Here is a 25925-nt window from a genome sequence, read left to right as displayed (position 1 = left end):
ATATCTTTATACAAGAGGTGAGCCCTCATGGTCAGTTATTCCACATATTGATTCAGGGAACCGATTTCAAGTGCCGATTTCACAGTCGAATCCTTGCAGTTGCAGAAAAATGTGGTTATGAAACAAAGTATTATTCCATTTGCGCTACAAGGGGGCTCTGAGTGTGAGTGATTTTACATAGAATTGTTTGGTTGTAAGGATCTGGATGGTTTTGCAGCTCTGTCTGGTTTGAAGCCATGTATTATTATGCGATTAGGTTCTTAACATGGTTCTACATTTACACTATCTTGCAACTCAGTCGGCATGTGGTGAGATGGACCAATAGATGTACTTGGTATTCATATACCAAAACAGATGGATGAATTAATTAAACCTAATTTGAACGTTAAAAGCATCATGGTCACAGGAATCCTGAGTGGAGCTCCTCACAACTAATCTGTGAGATCCATCCAGTACTAAAATACAAACTTTTTCCATTTGTCCAGATTTCAAAAAAACATTTTCAATATCTACAAAAGATCTTCGCAAATCTATCACAATTTTTTGAAGACATAGTTCAACTTGGTTACACTAGAATTGTTTGGTGTCTCTGTGCTTGCAAAGCACTAAATATTTTTCTGAACGTATGAACGATTCTCTGTCAGAATCAGTGGGGGGAGGTGCGGAGAATCAGCTATTTGCAGTTTGCATCTGTCTCTAAGACAGAGTTGAAAGTTCTGTTTACAACCAGGGAAAGCAAGCAGCAACCAAACTAAGTGACGTGTTCTGTCTGTCTGTGTATTGATCTCCTCCGCTCCCTTTCAGCGCTGTGGACAGCTCTGCTGCCGCACCTAAAAACACACACCCACACACACACACACCCCCTGACCAAACAAACAACAAACAGATCCGGGTGGAATACATCCTCTTATAAATTTAATTCTTATGCCAAGTCATGAAGACAAATTGTTTAACTGGGTGTCTCGGCTCTTTTGTCTGGTGTGGAAGAAAACAAACTAAGGATGCAACTGAGAATATGAATCAATGAGCAGGAAAAAATATCAGTTGAGGATAGGCAGGACTTGACAAATTAGATTTGACCATGAAAATTCCAAGTCAAGGACTGTAAACTTACATGTGTTCATCAAAATCAGTCACTTTAAACCAAAAGAAGCAAAAGCATTAAAGCAAAACATAAGATAATATAAAACAGATAAACTATCCTCTTGCTTGTCTCTTATTATTAATGAGATGTTTCTATCATTTGCTCTTTAGTTTTGATTTTTCAGTTCCCTTTAATGTAGAAATTGTCGTCCGTGAGCATAACTGTCTTATCTAACACAGCTCCAAAACAAGATAAAAATGGGTTACCACTTGCAGCTTTATGTGTATTTGAGCAACTCTACTTTATCAATCAAACTCTATAGCACCTTTCATACAGGTTGGTGCTTTACCGCTTTACTGAGCTGATAACAAGACAAATGTAAACAGTAAAATAGTTTGAGACCCCTGGACACAAGACATAAAAATGATAAAAATGAAATAATAAAACAGTTAAATAGATAAAAGCCTCCTTGATACAGAAGCATTTGTCTGTGTGTCGCTCAGAGAGACAAATGGTCGCACTTCAGTTATATTTTCGAGATGATTTTGGTGAAGTATGAGCCCTGAAGTTTCATGCCTGTTGGTGCAGATTAAGTCTCTTAGACTTTGATGTTGTGGCCAGTGTCTCTCTGTTTCTCTTTCTCAATAGGTACGATCATATGTTCATTCATTTATTCATCTTCCGTAAACGTTTATCCTGTTGGGGGTCATGGGGGGGCTGGAGCCTATCCCGCCTGACATTGGGCGAGAGGCAGGGTACACCCTCGACAGGTCACCAGACTATCACAGGGCTGACACATAGAGACAGACAACCATTCACAATCACATTCACACCTACGGACAATTTAGAGTCACCAATTAACCTGCATGTCTTTGGACTGTGGGAGGAAGCTGGAGTACCTGGAGAAAACCCACACTGACATGGGGGGAACATGCAAACTCTGCACAGAAGGGCTCCCCCACCCTGGGTTCGAACCAGGAACCCTCTTGCTGTAGGGCAACAACGCTAACCACTGCGCCATCATGCTCGTACGTGTGAATCTTTTTTGTGTGAATAATACCGTGACGTGGTCCAGGTCCTGGCCCATCTCCTGAGAGGAGGCCACCACATCTCTCTCTGCGATCCAGTGCTCCAGGTCCTCTACCTCTCGGCTCAGCAGGAAGTGATGGAAGGTGTGGTCCAGCTTCTTCCTGCGGTCCTCCGCTAGCTCCCTGAGCCCCGCATACTGCTTATCCACCTGACCCTGTCGTCTGATGATCTCCTCACTGCAGACAAGGTGAAAGGAGAGGGTGCAAAGGAAATGAGATGCAGGGAGGACGGAGAAAATGAGAAAATGGCAAACAGATTGGATTTGGGTTTACTCTAGATGAGGTGTGCGATTAGGAAGCAGGAATTATCTCACTTCTACGTGCTTGTGTCTCTTATCGCCCCAAACCACAGCTGACTGGGACAACATGAGTGAATTAGCATCTTCAGATGTAATTCCTTCAGTGTTTACATCAAATTATGGAAGCACAAACCCATCAGGATGGTCCTCGGCAAACAGCTTTTGGGCACGGTCAGCTAGCGTCTGAATGGAGTCAGCGTAGTCGTCCACGGCTTGCTTAAGGATCATGTGGCGCTTCAGCATCAGCATGGCACTCTGCTCATCCTGGAGAGACGGAAGAAGAAGAGGAGGAGGAAGAAACACAGCTATGAAATTATGCGGAAAAAAGAACGAGGAGACACATCAAAGCAAAACAAAACACTCCAAATGAGCTCTCAATAGAGGGTGCCACTTAAAAAAGCATGTCAACTTAATTGAAGAATAGCCAAAGCATGTAATCATGGTAATGCATGCAGTGCCACTTGTTATCTTCACAGTGTGATATGTTCTGATTCAGATAATAAGATCTGTTTCAGACATCTGCGGTCACCTCCCTGATTAACCACCCTGCCTCCTCGTGTGTGTGACAGGCTCTACTCCTCACCTTGGCCTTCTCATCCGCGATCATGTACAGCTCCTGCTCCCCTATCCACGCTTCGGCCTCATCCGCGTCGTTGTAGTAGTGCTGGGCCAAGCTGGAGCCGTTCAGCCTCTCCCTGCGCTTGGCCATCTCGTCCTGCAGCCGGGCCCACGCCTCCTCCAGCTCCCTCAGCTGCTCTGTGATTCGCTCTGCCTCCGGTCTGCCCTCTGCACTGGCGGCCGCCGCCATCCTCCTTCCTCGCTCGAGCACTTCGTCGACGCGGGGCTGGTGGCCCTCGATCTCCCTCTGCAACGTCTGATGGACAGAGAAGAAGAAGACAGTGAGTGTACAGTACAGCGTCACATGAGAGATGATATGATGGTATCCAAGCGAGCCCCTCCGCAACTGCTTTTTTGAAGGAAGTTCAAACATCAGTCGTATTCTTTTGTGATATAAATGGAATCAAAAACAAAGTGTTTTCGAGGATATGTTTTGGTTTTTTTTGCTTTTACAGTATAAGGAAAGATCCAATCTTGACTGACAGTTGAAATTAGTTCACTGCGCTACTGACTGACAGTTTTTTGATAACATATTAATTCTTTTTCATTCATTCAGATGGTAAAAAATAACCAAACTCTCTCTTGTTTTGGCCTCTATAATAAGAGGGTTGTCTGCATTGGTTTCTGCCCTTGGTTTTGGACTGTTGGTGGGACAAAATGAGCTGTTTGAAGAAGTCACCTTGGGCTCTATGAGACTGAAAGGGGCACGATTCTCGATTTTCTGACATTTTATAGACCTTAATCAAAGCAATTAATCAAGAAAATAATGTCAGATTAATCAACCATGGAAAGAAATTGTTAAAAAGTAGCTGGCAATCTACCGTACAGCTACCCGCAACTCTACAGACAAACCTCTCACCTGGTTTTTCTTCAGCAGCATCTGCACAGTTTGAAGGTTGTGGCCGTGCTCTTGTGACATTGCCAGGGGCATCCTCTCCTCGATCCAGAGCTGAGAGAGAGAAAGAAGAAAAAGAAGGTTGTAACAAAGAAAAGACAGAATAGCAGGGGCTGGTTTCTGTTGAAAAACAGCTTTACAGATCTCAGATGTACACAGAGTATAACAAAATGCTAAGACCACCTTTCTTTGTGCTGAATTTTACCCCCTTTATAAAATGTCTCCAACATCTCAAACAGTAAAAATCCTCCTCTAAGCTGTCTCCTCCACCTGACTAAAGTGGATTTAGGCTGTGAAACCAATAAGGGATTAAAGCTTTTTACCCAGATTCACCTGCAGAGTCAATTTCATGGAGAGAGCTGGTGGTCTCACTGCCTTGCATACTAAGTGTACATACTATAATTGAAAACTTCATTTCTAAATTAATAAGTTATCATTTTGGGGTGGAAAAAACACCATCTGAAGTTCAGGCTTGGAGATTTCCCTGAAGGTGTTATCTCGCTGTCATTCAAAAGCCAACATTAATCCAGCTCTTTTAGAAATTCAACATCCTTTATTCACATTTGGTGCTATCAATCATTTTTGCAAGAGCAGGGAGTTTCAACAGTTTAATTTTGCTCAGAAATTGGATCCATGCTTACAAGCTCGTCGGCCAGGTCTCTGTAGAACTGATGGACAGACTTGGCGGCCTCCAGTTTGCCTTTGCGCTGGGCCAGTGGTGTTAGGAGCTGCTGGAAGTCCCTCTGCAGGGCCTGCTGCTCGGCCTCAAGCTCCGGCTGGTCCTCCCTGCCTCCACCGTGCTTTCTGACGGCCTCTTGGAGCTCCTCCAGCTCCCGCGCCCGGTCACGCACCTGGTTCTCTGTCATCTGGCACAGGGAGATACGATTAGAGGAAAAGATGAATAGCCTTTCAGGAGTCTAATCAGGATGTAGTGGAGGGTAAACCCACCAAAAGTTAGTTTGTCTTGCAGTTTGTTTGCAGCTACGGATTTCATTTAACTTTTACCAATGCAAAACCGACTGTAATATAATTTAGAAGATTTATGGTGTTCTAGTTCTTCTCTCCAAGAAATATAATGCTTCTTTGTTTGTTGTGTTCAGATGCCAACAGTAAACACAAATACAGATCCAACGCAGGTGCTCACTCACTCAGAGTTAATCCTAAGAAAGCGCTCAAGCTAAAACTATAATGTATTCACTCCCGTGGTGAGATTAAACTACACATAATTTAAGAAGTGCAGACACAACAAGCATACAAATCTCAAGTACATGCAGTAAATGCTACAGAGACACAGACCTGATGCTTTTTGAGCAGGATGTTGGCGTTAGTCAGATCTTTGACGTCCTCATCTCCGGTCTGAAGCTGCTGCTGCAGCCCGGTGAGCCACTTCTTCATATCAGTTAGGCTCTGGTCGAAAAGCTCAGAGCGGTTGGCGTCAAACAGCAACCGGGCTTTCTCCTGAGTCGTGGACTCAAGCTTGTCCCACAGCTCGTGGAGTTTGGCCAGACGCTCCGTCACAATGGGCTCAAACTCAGGCTTGGACTCCATGAGCTCATGGCCCTCCTGCATCCAACAAAAAACACAAAGAGAAGATGTTAGCAAAGGTTTCACTGAAGCTGCCAATGGAGGAGGAATGAGTCATTAAAAGGTTGAGAAAGATTCTGCAAGCAGCGATTGTGGGGTCCAAGTCAACACAGACTGTTCAGAAGTTGAAAGCTGTGAAGGATCAAGACCTTGAACAGTTTCTGACACCTACATTAAAGATAACTAACTAGTTTTATGACGATAACACATTCTTTTACAACCAAATCTGTCCCAGGGCCACCCTCTTCTCCTGCAGCACCATTGCCTCTTATTGGTCAATTGCATACTTGCATGCTTGTGGACATGCTTCAACAGCCTAATTTAAAAAATCCACAGAGTTTGGTGACGTTTGGACAAACTGTCGTTGATGTACAGTATGGTCACATTTTGCTCCTGGCCTAAGTACATGTTTGGTACTGGTGGTGCCCCCTATTGGGCAATCTCAAAATAACTTTCCACACACGGATTAACATTGTTATGAAACATTTTCTGTGAGTTGTGTAATGGTTGGACAAACAATTTTTGATTTATTGTCTTATTTGTGTTATGCCACGTCCATTTTTTTGGCATTACGTTGATTTAAATGAAACTTTCGGGGTGTGTTTCAGGTACTTATGTTGACATGTCCTGCAACTTTTGTTATGATTGTATATGGAGTTAGGTGTATTTATGTGCTAAGCCACGCCTTCTTTAGAATTCAGTGGTCACTTCTGATAACTCCTGACAACTTGGTCCAGTACTGATCTAAAGAAAATCTGGTAGCAATCAGACTTATGGTTTAGAAGGAGATGTCAAAAATGTGTTTTTCCAAAAGAATTCAAAATGGCGGACAATCTAATAAGGCTGACTTTAGTGGCTCTTAAGGCAAGTTTGTTGAGTGTAAATAGATGGACGTCTGTCCCAAGAATCCTGTAAATCTGACTTATTGCATAGGAGGTTTAAATTCTTTAATCACTGGCGAACATTTCATGTATCTATGATATTCAGGAAGAAGATAACGAAGGTTAAACCAGCACAAAAAAAATACGGTTTCGACCTTCCGGCTTGAACCCCTAAAAATGTAGGATCAATAAGATATACAGCATCATCGTTTGTTAAAATCTTGTGCTAATAATCTTATATAAAACTAAGATAACAACCACCATCATAGGATTGCCAACCCCCCATCCCCTGCCCCTTCCATCCAAAGTGCCTGATGGACTTTGTGAAATAACTGTTGTGTTTGGCTGTTTTCATTCTTATATTGTTTTTACTTGCTGTTTATCATATATCTTAAAAACATAGATATGAATGTTTATGTCATCGTAGGAATGATGTGATACGCAAGAATGTGTTGGTGAATATGTAAACATTTATGTGCTGCTAACTGGAATGCTCCAACAAAGTTTCATTGTATCTATCTATCTATCTATTTTTATATCAACATCCCTCGCTCATACACAGTATCACTGACCTGGTCTACTTTGTTGAGCCAGTCCTTGTTGGAGGCCAGCTCAGCCATGAAGGCCTGATGTTTCAGCCACTTGCTGTGGAGGTTCCTGGCCTCGTCGTATGACGTGTCCTGAGCCGTCAGCATCTTCTCGTTGATCCACACAGTCAGCTGAAGCACGGAGTGAAAGAGCGAGTATCAGGGATTAGCCAAGAAAAAAAAAGATTCAAATCAACAGCTAAGATTTAAGCACGTACGGTTAAAAAAAAACTTGGGAAAGTCATGGAAACGTCAGCATTTTACATTCGTGCAGAGGTGACTTTCTTTGAGCAGGATTTACTTCTTTATCTTTTGAAAACAGAGCATTTACCAATTAGCCAAATGGGACCCCTATCCTAAATAGGGAAGATATAAATTTAGTCTCATCAAGTACAACTGTGTTAATATAAACAACGCAGAGTGTGTTCTGCAAATTAACAACAATCATCAAGAAATAAATACAGGAAAAACACTGCGGTGTCACATCTCAGTGAAGGAATAATTAAGCAAATAATTAAAGTACTAAGTGATGTTACCCAGCGATTACATGAACAGTAAACTGACGGTGAACTCACATCCTGAGTGTTTTGCAGGAAGTGCTGCAGGTCGCGGTTGTCTCTGAGTTTTTCTGACACCTCCTGGGCTCTCCTCTTGTTCTTGTTATGCCTGAAGGCAAAACACAACAAAATACATTAAAAATACAACTCCATACTTCAGTATATCTTCCTCCACCTCTTAATTCGACACCTCTCTCTGTGACATAACAGGAGGCATCGCTGAACGACAGTGAGAGGGTGAATCATTATGAGCTCCTCCTCCACACAGAAAAATACCTGACACAGTAACCCAAAACAGTCGTCTGTTTCTCTGCGACGCCGTGAAGAATAGCTCTCACTTAAAGATCAATATCCATTATTGTGGGCGCCTGTCTACCAAGCTGAATTGTGGGAGTTAATGGGACAAGCTCCCATGGCCTCTCTACAGCCTCTTGTTGTCAAGAATGATACAGTGATAAGAAAGCTGTTTCACTGCTGAGCTGGTTGAAACTGAAAAGATTATTATTTTCTACACGAGATCAGGGCCTGTACAGTTTTTATCAGACTGCTACAAGTGGAATTTTGGACTGTGAGATGAGAAAAGTCTCTAAAGTTGGTGAAGAGCAAATAGTAGATGACTGCAGTACAGAAACAAGCTCCACAGAGCTGCTGGCATGGCTGTAGACTGTATTTGTCAAATGTGCAAACAACAAAAATAAAGCTGGCATTGCTTTTGTTTGCAATCACTTTGCATAGGTCTTCACTGTCTGAACGTGTCAGTGTGTTACTAAATTCTTTTTATTAAATGTTTTCTCTGATGTACTTTGTCTATCAGCTGCAGAATTTCTCTCCTGTCTCTGTTTTGTTTTGATTTGGTTTCCATTCAGCCAAATATGAATCCCCATTTAAATATTATAGAAATATTGGATTGCAGTTCATTCACATGTTAATTGCAGGCAGAGATATTAAAGTAATGATCTCAAAGGTCTTCACATTAAAAAAATTCTATTAAATCACTATCAATTGCCAATTGAGGTAACACAATGGCGACTGAGTCTATGGCCCACAGATGGAGGCCATTGCATTTACAGTATTACAAGCAGTGGTTGGTCTCCCATAGAGGGTAGACGACGCTAACACAACAGACTCACCCTTTAACTCAGTGGTTTCCAAATGGTGGGTAAAGGTCCAAAAGTGGACCTTCTGAATGGACCGCAAATGAATTGCAAACATGTCAAGTTTGTAAAAAATCCACTTTATTTTTAAGTACAGTGAATTTCTGGCACAGAGCTTTTATTCTGAAGTGCTGTTTCCTGCTGTAGAGTGAGGAGTAATGGACAGCTACTTGAAGGAGACAGCAGACTAGCTAGAGAACATGGCCCGACACTGAATATATTGAACTGTGTGGACCTTGAACTAATGACTAAGAAGAGAAATTGGACCCCGTGGCTAGACCAGTCAGGACCCACTGCTTTAACTCAATTGTGTGCACACAACTACAGCCTTGCAGTTGTATGGCTCCACACACCAGTCAAGTTGCAGTTTACATCCATGTCTGTGAAAACATAAATGCTTCACACACAGAAGATCTGTACAATCAGCACAGTTTCAAGGTGGACAACCGAGGTTAGTGTCACCAATTCAGTATCTGACCAAATGTCTCGTCTTCTGTTCCCCAGTTATGATGTTGAGTCATGGCCAGAAAAGTGTTTTATGCAAAACATTATGATGTCACAGTGAAGCTGACCTTTGACCTTTTGGATATTAAATGTCATCACTTCATCATTTTATCCTAATAGACATTTGTGTGAAATTTTGTCATGCATAGCAAATGAATTCTTGAGTTATGGCCAAAAACATGTTTTGTGAGGTCACAGTGACCTTGACCTTTGAACTTGGACCACCAAATTCTAATCAGTCCAGGTGAACGTGCCAAATTTAGAGAAATTCTCTCAAGGTGTTCTTGAGAATAAGACAGATGCAAGATCACGGTGACCTTGACCTTTCAATCCCAAAATCACATTAGTTTATCGTTGAGTCCTAGTGGACGTTTGTGCCAAATTTGAAGAAATTCCTTAAGAAATTACGTTTACGAGAATGGGACAGACGGTTAACTTGAAAACATAATGCCTCTGGCCACAGCTATCGCAAGCGCGGAGGCATAACAAAACAGAGATCTTCAAGATTGTAACTTTCAGGGTTTCACATGAATTAAATGAATTCCGAAGTTGTTTGCAGAGTGACATATCCCTGAATAAAATGCAAGGATGTTTTCTTAAGATTGAACAATGGGACAGATGTTGCTGCTGCCAGAACATGCTTTTACACTTCGCTGTATGTAGGAGTAAGTAGCTTGATAAATGTGTCTGATTACTCACAGTCAGCAGAGAAGTGTTTTCCTCTCAAGTTAAGAGCATAGATTCAAGTGTAATTTTAGTTAAATGTAGATTCGTATTTTCCCTGATCAGAAACACTTTGAAAAATGACTGTAGTTGTTATGAGGTTGTAAAAAGTATTGATACTTACTTTTTAGATACCATATGTTTAAAACAATACAATCTCTGTTAACTATACATTCAATGTTACCTAAGTACTGAAGCTATAAAAAGAAAAAACAGATCTACAGTGGGATTTTGAACCAAGGCTGCACAGATGAAACAACAGGGACGAAAATCAACAGGTTCTCAAACTGTGGTTGTTACAGTATTCTCTCCAGCAAACCTACAACGTGACTAGAAGCGTGAAATTAAATTTAAAAAAAAAGAAATCATGTTGACTGACCTGTCTCCGATTGAGTTCATTTTCTCCTGCACTCTCCCAGAGTACAGATTGTTGCTGTCCACCAGCCGCTGTCCGCCCTGCACAGCGCCATCGATCTTGTCCTCATTGGCCTCCATGGTGCTCACAAAGTCCTCGTGCTTCTTCAGAGCCTTCTCTGCACCAGCCAACGTGTCAGGCTTGTCTATGTGGGCCAAGGTGTACTCCTGGGAACAAAGCGAAGAAGGACAAAGACAAACTCTCAGCGGCGTGGTTACCTGACCATGCTGCATTCCTCCAGACCACATCTTTTAAATACCTGTAGCATCACTAACACCATCATTAAATCCCTAACTCTATGGAAACAAGTGATTCTGCAGGACAGTACCTGGTTGTTGAGGATGGCCTCTACAGCCTTTCCATCCCTCATGAACTGCTGGAAGCCCAGGCCCTGATCCAGGAAGTTCTTGCGGCTGTCCCACATCTTCTGCAGTTCCACCCAGCCGCGGTCCAGCCCCTTCAGCGTCTTCTCCAGCTGCTGGTACTGAGGATCATCCTCCTGACCCTGGGTGACCTGAGCACCGGTGTCCCTCACACGATGATAGTCTTCCTCGTGGTTGTTTATGTCTTCACGCACAGCGTCATGCAGGCTGAGCTGCTCCTCAGCCTCCGGCAGCGTGGCGGGCATTTCCTCTGACGCCACCGCCTTCTGGGTCTTGAAAAGCCAGGACTGGAAGTCATCCATGTCTTGGAGGAAGGTCTGTAACTTGCTGACCTCACCCAACGAGTCCTCTCTGTCTGTCAGAGTCTTTCTTAGCGTGTCCCAGGCGGCATCCAGCTCATCTCTGCGGGCCAAGATGTCGTTTGCGTTCTCCGGGTGGTCCTTAGCCAGCTGGTCGGCCTCTGCCCTCAGGAAGGTGAGCTTGCTGTCAATGGCAGCTAAGTCTCTCTCGATGCCAAACAGTTTCCTCTGCATGGTCATGACGGCTGCCAGGTCATTGCCCAATTCCTGAGTGGACTCGATCACCCGTGTCTTGTCTTTGATCCAGGTCTCTGTCTCGTCACACTCCAGCCCGTAGTTGTTCAGACTGACGGCAGAATCCACTTTCCTCTTCTTGTCTTCCACCATGGCCTTAAATGCATCCCACCTGAAACATAATGAGATAGTGAGTATTTTAAAGGGACAGTTCACCCTTAAATCAGAAATACATATTTTCCTCTTAACTGTAGTGCTATTTATCAATCTATTTTGGTGTGAGTTGCCGAGTGTGAGATATGGTATGATGGTATATGATGGTAAAAACATGTATCATTGATTTTGGGGTAAACTGTCCATGTAATTTACACTAATTTTAGAGAAAGTAATAATTTCGTCTAATGAACTGCTTCATTTACAGTAAACTCCAGTAAATATATTCAATGTATCTATAATTCAATTATGATTGGAAACTTTACCCTACATATATCTTTAATTATGTGCTTCCCTGTAGGCGGATTTCACAATTTGTTTTTGCATTTCCAGCTGGCCTGCTGTGTACTTACTAAAAGAGCTTGCCAGCAATTAACTGAAAATAATTGTAAGTGTACACCGCTTGAACACTCTCTCTATTTACCTCTAATTAGTGCTAATTACAGGACACTTTAAAGTGACAAAGAAATTATAGACCTGTATAAAGTGTTAAAGAAAGGTTTGATTTGTCACGGCAAAGAGAAAACATACAGTATATTTTTTTCTTTTTTTGTTATTAAATGTTTATCTTTTAAAAATATTGATGCACAAATAAACAGTGAAATTCATGACGTGTAAGACAGATATATAATATGTGTGAAGCACCTCTTATTCAGTCGCATCTGACATTCTTTGACCTCTTTGGTGCGAGGGTGTCTGCTGTCCTCAAGCTGTTTCACAGATTTGTTGACATCGTCGACCCTCGACTGAACATTTGCCATGTCTTGAGCCAGAATGCTCAACCTGAAAACAAGAAATGTGCCACTTGGAATGAAAACAGTACAATGTACATGACGCATAAACACCATCTCAAAGAGAATCCAATAAGTTTGGAGTTCATAATAAGATGATTTGATCTGTGTACCTATTCTGTACGACTTCCAGATCCTCCAGCTTCTCAGGCACCTCTAAACCCACCAACCACGTCTCCTTCTGGCCCATCCAGAGCTCGCAGGCGTCTGTCTCACTGAAGATAGTGTACAGGGCCATAGTGTCATCCAGCCTCTTCTGTCTCAGGTCAGCCAGAGACATGAGCTCCATGTATAGGTCCTTAATGTCTTTCAGGCGTCTCTGGATATCAGGGGTGTTTTGTAGCTCCTCTGGCAGCGCGTTGGCCTGTTTGGACAGAGCATCTATGGTGGCTCCGTTCTTGATTGCTTCATTCTTCAGGTCGTTGTGCTTTTTCAGTTGCCGCTGGGTGGTGTACTCGTCGTGGCCCACGTCGTCGCTGCTCATCTGCCTCTTGGCGTCCAGCAGCCAGGCCTTGAGTTCATCAGCGTCTCCCTGAAACTGGAAGAACCTCTGGGTGTCCTGGAGGTTCTGTTTCCGAAACGCAGCCAGCTCCTCCAGCTGCTGCCACTGCCTCGTGATGTCGTCCATGCATTCTTGAACCTTCGGGGAGCCAAAGTGCTTGGCTCTGATCATCTTATCTCCTTCAGCCAAGACCTGCTCGAGGTTGGCTCGGCGGGCCCCGAGCTCGTCCTCGAAGGCGCTGTGTTTGCTCTGGAGCACCAGCACGCTCGTCAGGTCCTTGCCATAATCCAACGAGGAGAAAATGTGCTCTTTTTCTCTAATCCAGCTGTCCAGCTCTGCCACCTCCCACAGGAAGTTCCAGAAGCGGCGGGACTGCTCCAAGCGAGCTTTCCGCTGGGCCGCCAGGGCACAGAGCTCCTGGTAGCACAACTCCAGATGCTGCACCCTTTCACGGATCACCTGAGGGTCACATGGCTTGTAGCCTGGGGGGGAAATTAAGGAATATGTATTTATTTGACTTCCTCTACCTGCTTAATTCTTCCCAGGGCTCTGGGATGTCAAACTCAGCATAAATTGTGTGAAGGGCGGCACATACAGTTACCAAAAAGACACATACAGACACTCACATACATATCTATGACCAAACCACATGATTTAACTGAATGGGAGAAAATCTGGGGCCTTTTCACACCTGAAAGTCTGAACCAAGGTTTGCATTTTTGTTATATTGTTTACATTTGATCTGGTGAGTTTCAGTGTCATATTGCAAATATGTGAGTGCACAAAAGAACTACACATGACATACATACGTCCTGTCATCATCACCTACGTGAGCTGCTCTCCTGTCCTCTTAATTCCCTCTGTCTCACCTGCATTTTGTTATGCAGCATTGTTTATGGATAAACTGAAACCTACACTGTATATAACACCGCTCCTATCGCTAACACCCGTCTGCACTGAGTGCAGCCAGTCTCACCGTCTCTTTATGGCTCAACCACACACACATACACACACACACACACACACGCACGCGCTACGCAAGAGGTGCTAGACTACTCTTATCACATGACGATAGCCTGCCAAAACTTCCTGTAACTGATCTGAAGGCCCGAACCACCAAAAACTGTTTTCACGCTAGAAACAAACCATGGTCCAGCTTGATTCAGATGAAGCAGTGAGATGAAAGTTCTGCTGTTTGGTTTGGACTGTAGAACGAGGGAGATTTCACACATGTAATTTGGTTTGAATCAAACTCAAAAGTCTGAGAATCCGTAAATGAGGTAGGTTTTAAACGGGTCTCAAGCCACCCCGTAGAGAGCAGACTCCACACATGAGGTCCACATTAAAAACTTTGTGTTTGTTGTTGCTTCACAGAAGAGCCAATGTTGACCTTTACAAAGTTTGTTAAATTCAGCTTTGTAAAAAATAAAGAAAATCCATATTAATTCAACTTAACGTACTTAGACTGCAGGTGTGCTAGTTCAGGCAGTCATCTCAATCTGCACTAATTCATACACACAGGTCATACATCACTCTCTATGTGTCATCAACAAACACACCCTCTCAATTTGGTGGTCTACTAAAGATGCAAAATCTTCCCAGCTCTCCCTTTGCATTGTCAATGCCGCTGCTGCCCTGCATCAGTGCTGCTGCTTGCTCTCTCAGCCCCACCTCCACCCCAGCATCCACCTGCAGGCTCCGGCTAAGCAGGGAATATTTAATCATCACTCCCCAATATCTCATGTGCAGGGAGCGATGAGGCCGGAGTCCAGACGACAAACTCTAACTATGTTCTGCTGTTGAAATAAATATCTAAAACTTGAGTTGTCTGACTGAACAATATTTGAGAACCACAAATTTAACCAAACAAGCTAACCTTCATTAGCACGGCCGTGTTTAATGATGTTTTTTAACACAAGCAGCAATTCATGAACTTTTACAAAATATAATATCTGCAAGTATCCGATCTTAGAATCATCTGATGATAACGTTCAGTATTTTTGGACAGTTTTACTCAATGCTACAGGCACATTTTGGTCGGTGTTCAAAACATATTGTGGTTCAATAGCCGGCCCTGGTCTGGTTAAGGTCTGTGGCCTGCAATCCATCTGTGTCATCTCACTCCAAACAAAACAAGGGCCACGATGAGCCACTGCACTTACTATCTCCGTTGGCGAACTTGAGAGCGGCAGCACTGGCGTTCTGCACTCTCTCCGCCTGCAGAGCGATGTCGTTCTCTAACAGAGCGTGTTTCTGTAACAAATCTTCAACTTCCAGCAAGTGTTTCCCAAAGTCAGGAGACAGGAGTCGAGCCTGAGGAGAGGAAGAAAGAGCAGTCTGATCAGTTCAGTGTCTGAAGCATAAATGTTAAAAGCTGATGAACATTGCCTCCTGTGTTGTACCTTCATGTCATCCATCCAGCTGATGATGTACAGCATCTCCTGGAAGATCCTCTGCAGGGTCAGGTTCTTATCCAGACGCCCCCTGCGAGCCTTCAGCAGCTCCTGCAGGTAGTCCCACAGGCGCAGGATGTTGTCTTTCCGCACGTCAATGCGTTTGGCATCATGGTACCGCTCAGACTCCAGCTCCTTTGAGATGTCCACCAGGACCTGAACTCGCTCCTCATACGCAGCGATGTCTGTCTCGATGGCATCATGCTTCTTCTTGGCTGCCTCCACAGCTGGCAGGTCGTAACCAAAGTTATCCTGAGAGCAGAGCAGAGAGAGGCTCAGAGCACAAACTGTGGATACATTTGGCTTATAATACTGCTGCTCTTTTACTCATTGCCACTTGCCATCCTTTCAGTATTTATACTGTAAGGTATTGCTACTTTTAAAGCTGCCCTATGTAGTTTTCTTTTTAAAAAAAAAGGTTAAGTATACATTTAGTGTCTCTCACCAATATGGTGTGTATCCTTGAGCTCAAACCAATGTGCTGAAAGCATTTTCTTCATTATAAAACACAAGCTGATTTTTAAGCCCTGCAATGTTTACATCCAGGTTCACTAACACTTGCTCTAGCACATGTTCACTTGCAGTCTTCTTCCATGCCTTTGATGGCTCACTGCAGCTTAACTTGATGCATTACTGCCCCCTGTAGGTCAGAGTAATACTGTCAAACCCTTGGCAGGATTGAGTATCACATCATCCAGTTGCATGTGCATGATATAAGCAACAAAATAAAAGAACCAATTAAAAAAAAAAGGTTACATACTTATAGAAGCCCATTTCTGCCAGGTTAATGGAAAAAAACTTCAACTTTTTTTTTTTACATAATGGCTTAGTATTACTTATTTGCTTATTAATAATAAGTAAAGCCCCGTTTCCACCAAACACTTCTGGTATGGTACCTTTGGAACCAAAAGGAACCCTTCAGACATCGTACCTAGACCCTAGTGTTTTCACCGCAAACAGTACCCTTAAATGTGGGCGGGGTTGTTGTCACTCACTGTATTTTCTCCTTTATCAATCTGCACCTTATCTATCATCCACAGAACAGGCTGCAGTGAGAGTCTCTCTCCATGGGATATTTAAAAATAGCGGGTTTGTGCATTTAGTCCTTCTCAGGCAAGCTCAGGGGTTTAGTGTTGCCAGAGCCCACAGGAATGACGCTTCATGACACTTCTGTTTTTTCTCCAAGTGAGGATTAGAATATATGCAGTTCACATACTCTGGACGAAATTAATATATATTTTTAAACGCTTGAAAATCCACTCACTGCTAAAAATGTATGTCATCCAAGAGAGACATTAAAAACTAAAGTAAAGTTGTCACAGTGACATTTAAGGTGTGCTGATGGATTCACGTTGTCAACTCATGCATTGAGTAACATTACAAGTAAACATTCCACCTTAAAAGTTGCCGGCAGTCAGTCCAGTGAATTAAGTTATTTTTTCTCCGATTCCAGCTGCTGTGAGAGGCAGCAAAACATCCTTTCATTTTATAGCTACAGTAATAAAACTCTCCACGGTATGAACAGTGGTTACATGAGCCTCAAAACCAGCCACAACTCAGCCCTGAGCAGAGTGACCGTCCTCTATTGACCAATCAGACAGCAGTGTTCACAACTCCACCTTTTAGTGCCAGATCTGTGTGCTAGGTACCCCAACAGAGGGGGGACCAAAAATGGGGACGGTACAGAACGGTTCCATTGGTACCATCCACAACTTTTCACAGTGGAAATGAAAAAAAAAAGGCGTACTGAACTGAACTGTACCGTAGTGTTCGGTGGAACTGAGGCTTTAGTTGCACAAAATAATGAGAACTGTTCTAAAAATAATAACTTAGTATCATTACTCATTATGCAAACAACCAGCTGTGTCCATTAATGAATGCAAATACTGTGAAACTTTGTATTGTTATTCATGTAACTTTACTTAATTAGGTAGTCTAATTGAGATCAGGACCTTTTCCAGGAGACGCCTCAGAACTGACATCAGATAAAAAACACTGTATAATATCCAAAGTGTTGTTGTTGATGTTTTACCTGAGCCACGAGTCTCTGGTTCTCCAGAAGCCAGGTCTCCCTCATGGCAGCCTTCCTGTCGAATCTTCTCGCCATCTGTTCCAGCTTCTCCTGTCTGATCAGCTCATCCCTCAGGACGCGCTCCCGCTCGTGCTCCGCCCTCTCCAGACGCTCCCAGGCCTGCACACAGATGATGAGATGAGGGTTTGTTGTTTTTGCTAGTTGGGGGGGGAGGGTGATGGCAATGTGATACTTTCTATTTCCTGTTTGGAAGTTCTTTGCTTGATCCCATCAACGAAGAGGAACAGGTCAAGGACAGCAACAGAACAACTCCTGATACATATGTAGTTGTCAGTATTATCAAGGACAAATTGTGAAAGATGCCCACCACAGCTTCAGAGACCCCGATGTGCTGTCTTTAAATGTCTTGATTTGCCCAACTTATAGTCGCAGATATAAAGTTTAAAATGATTTAAAACACAGAAAAGCTGCAAATTCTCACTTTCGTTTGACATTTTTTGCTTGTTGTATGATTTAAATCAATATTGATTCTAAAAATTCATTCGTCTGCAGTGATGTCAGACCTCTATCTTCTTCAAGAGATGGCTTTCACTGTGCAGTTCACAGACTTGCAATATAGTATTACCAGTATAATTCAATTTATTTGTGATTTAATTGTTGCCTCGGCATTGTGCTCTGCTAAATGAATTAATTTGGGCCATTAAAACTGAGCTGTGTGCTTCAGCTTCAAACCACAGATGTTTACATTTTGGTCAAAAGAGAGATGATCATCATATGAAAAAAGCCAAATATTTTCTTTAATAAAATGACAGCTGAAGTGATGAGTCAAGTAATTGGTTAGATATTTGATCATTGATTAGTTATTTTCAAGTAGGAATGAAAAAAGGGGCCTGTTATTGGCTAAAAGAGTGATTGCTCTTTTATGGAAGAAGGCCGGTAGTATGGATAAATGGACTTCTGAACTATCAACAACTCTGCCCTTGCAGACAAAAAAATGCATATGCTATCAGGGGTAATCAATCACTCTTTCACAACCTCTTGGGTCCCTTCATGTGTTATCTGGAGAGGACAGACTTAATCCACATGCTGGAAGTACTCGGGGATATGCTGTAAGTGACCCTCTGCAGTATTCAAATCTGTCAAAGTTTTTTTTCTTTGTTAATTGTTGTCAAAATTTGTACATCAATATTACGTTTACTTAAACTTGTTTTGCAATTGTATTGCACTAACACAATCCTGTAATTAATTTTTTCTTTCCCCTTTCCCCCCTTAAGATGAACTGATAAGAATAAGACATCCTGATCCCTCTCACCCTGTTGATATCAGCAACCAGAGCTCCCTCTTTAGGTGTGTAGACCCTCTGGTTGTTGGCTCTCATACGACTCTGAATGGTGAACAGCAGCACCTCAAGGTTCCCCTTCTCCTGAAACCTGGAAGAAAACAAACACAAAAAGATACAATTAAACTGTATTTTTACAGCAGTTTTTCTGGCATTGCTTGACATCCTCCCCTCTTCAGAGAGAACTTTAAACCACTCTTGAAAATTTTAAGCATTTGTGACGATGTTGCTCAATCCCACTCTGTGGTTTAAAGATATCCTTCTCCAATGGCAACCTTTTTTTACCTATGTGGAAGAGCTTTCTACTTTTACAAGACCTGAGTGACGCCCACACTGAAGTGTAAACCACATCCATCTCCACACACAGATACAGTTCAGTAAGTAGACTGTGCACAGTTGTGTCTATATTTGAGCATTTTATTTGAAGATCAGTGTTTGCTGATCAACCAATTTGCTATAATTGAGTCTCTACTCATAATGGTTTTTTTTAATGAGGACAATAATGATTAGAGTCTTTTTTCCCTGGGTTATCTATCTTCTGTCTAATGTCTTAGTAATGTTATTATTATTGATGTATTCATTTTTCCATTTGTCTACATGCACATTAATTGTGCTCACTTATATGTGATTATACTGAAAGTTTGATGAACAACGGCTCTAAAATTGGATTTCCTGTTTCTTGGTGTACAGATGACAAATCAGTCAAAGTGACCTGTTTGGAAAAGTCAAAATGCAAAAGTAGGCAAATGTGGAAGAGGGAAATATAGTGAATACGGAAATGACAAATAATGTGAACATTAGAATTAATGCCCCACGGTTATTTGCTTCCGCCAACCAGTCAAGTTACAGTTGCAGTTTACATCCATGTCTGTCAACTTACACGTAGCCATGACAGTTGACAATACTTCAAATATGAATGCTGCTGCAAAGAAGATACAAGTTCTAAGACATGGATGCTTCAAGCACATCTTCACCCCAGCAGCACAAAAGATCTTTAAAATCAGCACAGTTTAAGGGTGGGCACCCAAGATTAGCGTCACTAATTACATATCCAACCAAATGTCTCCCCTTTTCGTTCCTGACGCTGAATAACGGCAAGAAAAGTGTTTTTGCAGAATGTTATGATGTCACAGTGAAGCTGACATTTGGATATAAAATGTCATTACTTTAACATTACATTTTGTCACAGTTAGAGTATGAATTCTTGAGTTATGGCTGAAAATGTATTTTGTGAGGTCACAGTGACCTTGACCTTTGACCGCCAAAATCTTAATAGTTCAACTTCAAGTCCAAGTGGATGTTTGTGCAAAGTGTTCTTGAGATGTCACATTTCCAACAATGGGATGGACATGAGGTCACAATGACCTTGACCTTTGACTGTCAAAATCTGATTAGTCCATCTGCGACTCCAAGTGGACGTTTGTGCCAAATTTAAGGAAATTCCCCCAAGGCCTTTTTAAAAAACGTTCCCAGGAATTGTCCAATTCAGACGGCGGACAATCCAAAAACATTATGCCTAAACAAGAGCTAAACAAGAGCAGTGTGCGGGATTTTCTGTTCAAAGATTCAAGGTATATTTTCCAACGCACCTACATCTGAGACAGTTGAATGTGCGAATACCTTTTTTTCAAAGTGTTTTTCTATAAATTGGTTTAAATTTGGCTGAAAGATCCCAACTAAAAACAGCATCACAACATCACACAAAATAATTGATGATGATGATTGATGATGTTACATGGCCAACAAGAAAAAAATTAAAAGTAAAAAAGTATATTTTAGGTTTCACAGAAAGCCTTAATCCAGTTGCTCAGATGATGTGCCAAAAATAGGTGTTAAATTTTGTTTCTGTTTTATAACTGATATTTTATGAATATGAATCATTGTTAAGGTGAGTCAAAAAACAGTGGACAAAGAGAACATTAAAATAGAAACAGAACATCGGTAATGTAATGTGAAGGTGTCTTGGCTCGACTTACTTGGGCGGCTTCTCGACAGTGCGGTAGGTGTTGAAGGCCTGAAGCTGCTGCTGAACTCCAGTCAGAGAGTTGGCAAGTTTCCTGTTGTTCAGCACGATGATGGTCTGCTCAATCCACGTCAGCAGGTCTGACGCCAGCGTCTCATACTTATCGATCATCTTCTCCGTCTCGATGGCGTGATCCAGAACCTGAAAAATGGAGGTCAAAGACAATCAGGGACACAGGATCAAAGTTGTTAACAAATTCGTCATACGTGTGCGTCATCTTTCCATCTCACCTTTCCAACTCTCTTGCCTTCGACGGCGAGCTGCTTCATCTTCGAGAAGTAGTGGTAAAATGCGACGACGTACGTGATGATGGACTTCTCATCTGGGTTCTCTGTGAACACATCTACAAAACAAAACGGCAGACAAGTCACAGCCAAGCCAGAGACCATCTCTGGTCCTGAGGCTTAAAGCTCATAAACATTTAGTTCTACATGAAGGCTCAGCCTCCGTCAGTCACTCACCTTCAGGGTCTAACAGTTTGGTCACGCCAAGCTGCTGCTCTGCTACGTTGAAGGCGCTCTGGAGGTTATGGGTTGGGTTGGACCTTTTCAGATTGCCATAGTCCACCAGATCTGGCCTGAGAGAGTAAGATGGAGAGAGTAAGAAAAGCAAAAGAGGAAAATGAGACAGTGAAAGAGATGAAGCAGAATGAACAGGAGAGACACTGAGCAGACGGGCTTCCTGCGTGTTTACATTTCAGAGCTGGTGAGAGTGGATTTGGCCATTCATCTCTCCTTACCGGTGTTTGTGTATGAGCGCGTTGAAGGCCATGCCGTCTTTCCAGCTGGTGGTGAAGTTTTTGATGTTGACGTTGGGATATCTGCAAAACAACAGCCAGGGGACGTCATTGACTGAACATAAGGGACATAGCTGAGAAGCTCCTGTTTTAAATCAACGTCTGGGATCTGTTCTGCTTCTCCACGCGTGTAATTATGAACCACATATTTGTGTGGCATAACGCCTGAGCAGACTCAGACCAGTGGTATTTTGTGATTTGCTCAAGAGATCATAACATTTATTCAAGAATCCTAAGAGGAAGGAAATTAAGAGACAAGTAGGCCTATTCTGAAATATGATAGAATTTAACCTTAAAATGAAGGCCTTTAACCTTAAAACACAGTTAAACCTTTTGGGAAATTCTCTTATTCACCCTCTTATTATTCTGAGTGTGAGATCAGTAAATTGATACCACTCTTATGTCTGTTTGGTATGTATAAAGCTACAGACAGCAGCCAGTTAGCTTAGCTTATCGTAAAGACTGTAGACAGGATGACAGTTAGTTTGAGTCTGTCCAACGTTAACTTTTTTCCCCTACCAGCACCACTAAAGCTCACTAATTAAAGAACTATACTTACAAATATGCTTATTTGTGTCTTACTTAGTGTGAGATGGGTAATTTGAAACTACACTCATTTCTATACAGTATATCAAGCCACAGAAAGCAGCCAGTTAGCTTAGCTTAGCATATATACTGGTAACAGGTTGAAAGAGCTAGCCTGACTCTGTCCAAAGGTTACAAAATTCACCTACCTGCACCTATAAAGAAGAAGAAATACACCTATATGCTTCTGAGCGTGAAACGAATAAATTGATACCACTCTTATGTCTGTTTGATAAGTATAAAGCTACAGACAGCAGCCAGTTAGCTTTCCTTAGCATAAGGAAACTGAATAAACCAGCTACCCCGAGTTTTCCTAAACCTCACTAATGAAAAGAAATACTTGGACATTTTGGAAAATGGTCATTCGCTTTCTTGTAGAGAGTTAGATAAGAAAATTAATGCCACTGTCATGTCTATATGATAAATATGAAGCCACAACCAGCAGCCAGTTAGCTTAGCTTAGCTTAAAGACTAGAAACAGGACATGCTAGCTAGCCTGAGTCTGGTAGGGGTAAGAATTTCCCCCTACCAGCTCCTATTAAGCTCACTCATTAAAAAACTACTTTGAAATTTTGACAAATATGAGTATTTGTTTCTTGCTGAGTGTGAGATGAGCAAATTGATACCACTCTCTTTTCTGTATGCTAAATATGAAGCTACAGAAAGCAGCTAGTTAGCTTAACTTCGCATAAGCGAACTGGATGTAACAGCTAGCCTGAGTCTGTACAAAGGTGACAAAATTCGCTAACGCATTTGTAAAGCTATCTAATTAAATAAATGATTTAAATTTCAAGAATTACACTTACATGTTTCTTGCTGAGTGTGAGATGAGCAGATTAATACCATTGGACAGGGCCAGGCTAGCTGTTTCCCCCTGTTTCCAGCAGTTAAGCAGCAGTTAGCAAGCTAAGCTAAGCTAACAGTCTCCTAACAGTAACTTATATTCAACAAAGTGGAAATAAGTGAATTGTACTCTCCAAAATACCAAAGTATTTCTAGAAGATCTTCATTTATGGTTTAATGGTTAAATATATTGTATAAAGGGTTGAAAAACATTAAAATAAAATTACCTCTTCAAATCAAAGTAAAAACTAAACAGTGCTTCACTTTTTTTTTTAATTATACACTATGGTAGAATTGAAAATAATGGTGATTGGGGCTGTCATACTACTAAATACCCGATGTAAAATCTGGAATAATAAAAATTTTAAAAAGTCACTCATTTTATTTTTAACAATTTCCAAGATGCTCAAAGATCCTTTACATAACAAATTAAATATGTAAACAAGAAGCTAGAAAACTAAAACAATTCAAGTGTTTAATAGCAAAGGACATAAAATCAAATAGCCTATTAAAAATGTTTAATAATATGTTTTTGAAAGGTGGTTTTGAATTTGGGTCCTTAACAGTCTTAAAATGTCTTAAATATATTTTTGTGAATATGGAGCCCTAAATGTCAACAAATAGTCTTAAATTTGAATGTTTGAGCTCATCATTGCCATAAACATTTAAAAAAAAACAAAAAAAAAAACTTTATTTATTCATTTTCAGATATGCAAAACAGAACATCAAGGTAAATAACAACCTGTACTATTACCCCTTTCTTCCCACCCCTCTTGCCCAAAGCAGGCTAGGAAAAGAAGGGGGGAAAAAAAAAAGGAAAGTCTGTACTCTATAACAAAAAATTCTGTGGCCATCTGCGACTGCAATCACATTATATTTAAGAGATTACAAAGAAATAAACAGTCAGAACACTGAGGTGTCATGAGGGTCCTCTCCGCTGTGTGATGTGATCAAGAAATGGTTCATTGCCATAAACATTTTATCTAATTTCATTTATTAATCTTTAAATTTCTTTTTGTCAGAATTCACATTTCTGATGTTACAAATCTTCCAACCTATCACTGAACCTAATACTTTATAGTTGCACTTACCTGTTTTAGATTAAAATGGAAATTTAGATTAACCTAAATGACACTAATAACCATATCCCTACATAAAACCTACTTCTGTTCTGCACAGTATCATATTTGTACAACTTACCTTTGTACTTACTACAATGCTTGCATAAGAGAAGGAAGATGAAAATCTGTCTTAAATTTGGTTAAAAAATGTCTTAAAAAGGTCTTAAAAACACATTAAATTTAAGTGTCTAACACCTAGACACCCTGCACAAAAATATCTTTGAACACAACAGATTTACAGCTGTGCACAGACGTGGATTCCCAAAGGATATTCACAACAGCTTGGTGATGCTAAAGGTCACACATCCCACTTACCCTGCCGTTTTCATCTGACACCACAGAAGAAGAGCGTCCTTGGCCGAGCGCGTCTCCTTCTGGTCCTCCTGGCCCGTTTCCACAATAATGTCCTGGATCTGATTAAAAACAACAAGCGCAGCTGGATGATAAATAATGAAACGTAACTAATGACTGTGAGGTTTGCAATCAAACAGGAACAATTCACAGCAGAGAACAGAAACTTAACTGATAGTAACATGTCGCTAACAGGGCGCAGCAGCAGGGAAACATTTTGGCAAAGTGGCACAAATACTCCTTTGATATACATCATTTATCACAGCTTACAGAAATACGAGGAGGTTTTTATTTGTGTTCAACAACATCTCAAGTGATATATCATCGATGTTATCAGCCGACTGGATTCTCACACGTCTAAACCGAGGGTCCAGTTGATAGAAGGAGGGGTGGTAATTATTGAAGTTCTTATATTCCCACACAGTGGGCCAGTAATTAGAGCAGTGATGTGATCTGAGAGACAGGCCCTGAGAGAGGGCTAAATTTAGCCAGCTTTGGTTCTCCTTGGTTTGTGCAGACTGAAAAAAAAAACGACAGGACCAAGTCAACTCTTTTTCTTTTCCTGTTTCTTTTTTTTTTTCTCTTTGGTTTGAAAGTCTGAATAATGCAGGAGGCCATATTGTTTGAACTAACGTGTCTAAAAATAACAGTGTTGCTGTCAAATTAAAAATAAATATATGCCCCCCTCCGAAAAGATAAAACGAGTCAAACAGACATGTTCTGATGTTGTGGAGTGCTTCTTACAGCAGATAATAATGGCTCTGCCACCTGAAGGCATCTCATTCCAGGAAAAAGAAAAAGTCAAAAACATCCCAAGGCTGCCGGCTGAAACTGTTTCTGTGCTGCATGCGTACACACCCAAATACAGCTAATCAATTAATCAGAGAGTTCTCTGTCAGACACAGCAGGTTGTAGACTGTGGTTACATTCAAATGCAAATAAAAACAAGCATTAATGTACTCTGATTTTATTCATATATTAATTTATGGTAGCATAATTGTATATAATAGAGTCATGTTTGAGCTGTAGTCGGGCTGCACATGTGACCAGCTCATCATACTATGTGGAGATTGTGATACATATTTAATAAAACATTTATATAATGTGGTTTACTGTGCAGAATAACTCTTTATATTTATCTTTATTGGCTGTTGGTGACTATTATTAACTTATTATGAGGAGTGAATACAGACTAGAGTACAGTATCTGTTGCTATATATTCTATCACATATTTTATTTTGTGGAGTATGCTATATTGTACATTTAGGGTGCAATATACCCTACATACTGTGGTGTACAGGTGTGCCTAATAAAGTGGCCAGTGAGTGTATATTTCATGTATTTTACTTTTACTTTTATATCTATATACCACAACATATACATTTATGTATAATACAAACAATATCTCAGTGTGACTCTTAAGAAGTCACATTTCTACTTTAATAACGCTACAGAGTTGCACTAGACTTTTTACTTCTGCACACGTAAGTATTGTACTGTCTATCATCATTATTATTTGGATTTTCAGATCTGTTTCCTACCTCTTCAGCCTGTTTCTCATATTGCTGTAA

General features: G+C 41.3%; 1 protein-coding gene across 5 annotated transcripts in view; it reads right to left on the bottom strand.

The window, feature by feature from the left end:
• The window catches only part of sptb (spectrin, beta, erythrocytic), a 73747-nt gene that overhangs the window by 17109 nt on the left and 30713 nt on the right, over positions 1-25925 (bottom strand). For all 5 annotated transcript variants that reach the window (XM_050061048.1, XM_050061049.1, XM_050061050.1 and 2 more), the window contains 21 exons: positions 24319-24416; positions 21398-21478; positions 21120-21235; positions 20889-21001; positions 20612-20799; positions 18609-18726; positions 17297-17455; positions 15214-15516; positions 14974-15124; positions 12423-13293; positions 12164-12301; positions 10718-11477; positions 10354-10556; positions 7612-7702; positions 7022-7168; positions 5281-5547; positions 4626-4850; positions 3949-4038; positions 3055-3345; positions 2605-2735; positions 2145-2349 (listed from right to left, as the gene is read on the bottom strand). In XM_050061048.1, coding sequence (XP_049917005.1) covers positions 2145-2349; positions 2605-2735; positions 3055-3345; positions 3949-4038; positions 4626-4850; positions 5281-5547; positions 7022-7168; positions 7612-7702; positions 10354-10556; positions 10718-11477; positions 12164-12301; positions 12423-13293; positions 14974-15124; positions 15214-15516; positions 17297-17455; positions 18609-18726; positions 20612-20799; positions 20889-21001; positions 21120-21235; positions 21398-21478; positions 24319-24416 — 4746 coding nt within the window. The remainder of the gene's footprint in view (positions 1-2144; positions 2350-2604; positions 2736-3054; positions 3346-3948; positions 4039-4625; positions 4851-5280; positions 5548-7021; positions 7169-7611; positions 7703-10353; positions 10557-10717; positions 11478-12163; positions 12302-12422; positions 13294-14973; positions 15125-15213; positions 15517-17296; positions 17456-18608; positions 18727-20611; positions 20800-20888; positions 21002-21119; positions 21236-21397; positions 21479-24318; positions 24417-25925) is intronic.

The sequence above is a fragment of the Epinephelus moara genome, chromosome 14 (assembly GCF_006386435.1).
Source record: "Epinephelus moara isolate mb chromosome 14, YSFRI_EMoa_1.0, whole genome shotgun sequence".
Classification (NCBI taxonomy): domain Eukaryota; kingdom Metazoa; phylum Chordata; class Actinopteri; order Perciformes; family Serranidae; genus Epinephelus; species Epinephelus moara.
This window is presented reverse-complemented; position numbering and strand designations above follow the sequence as displayed.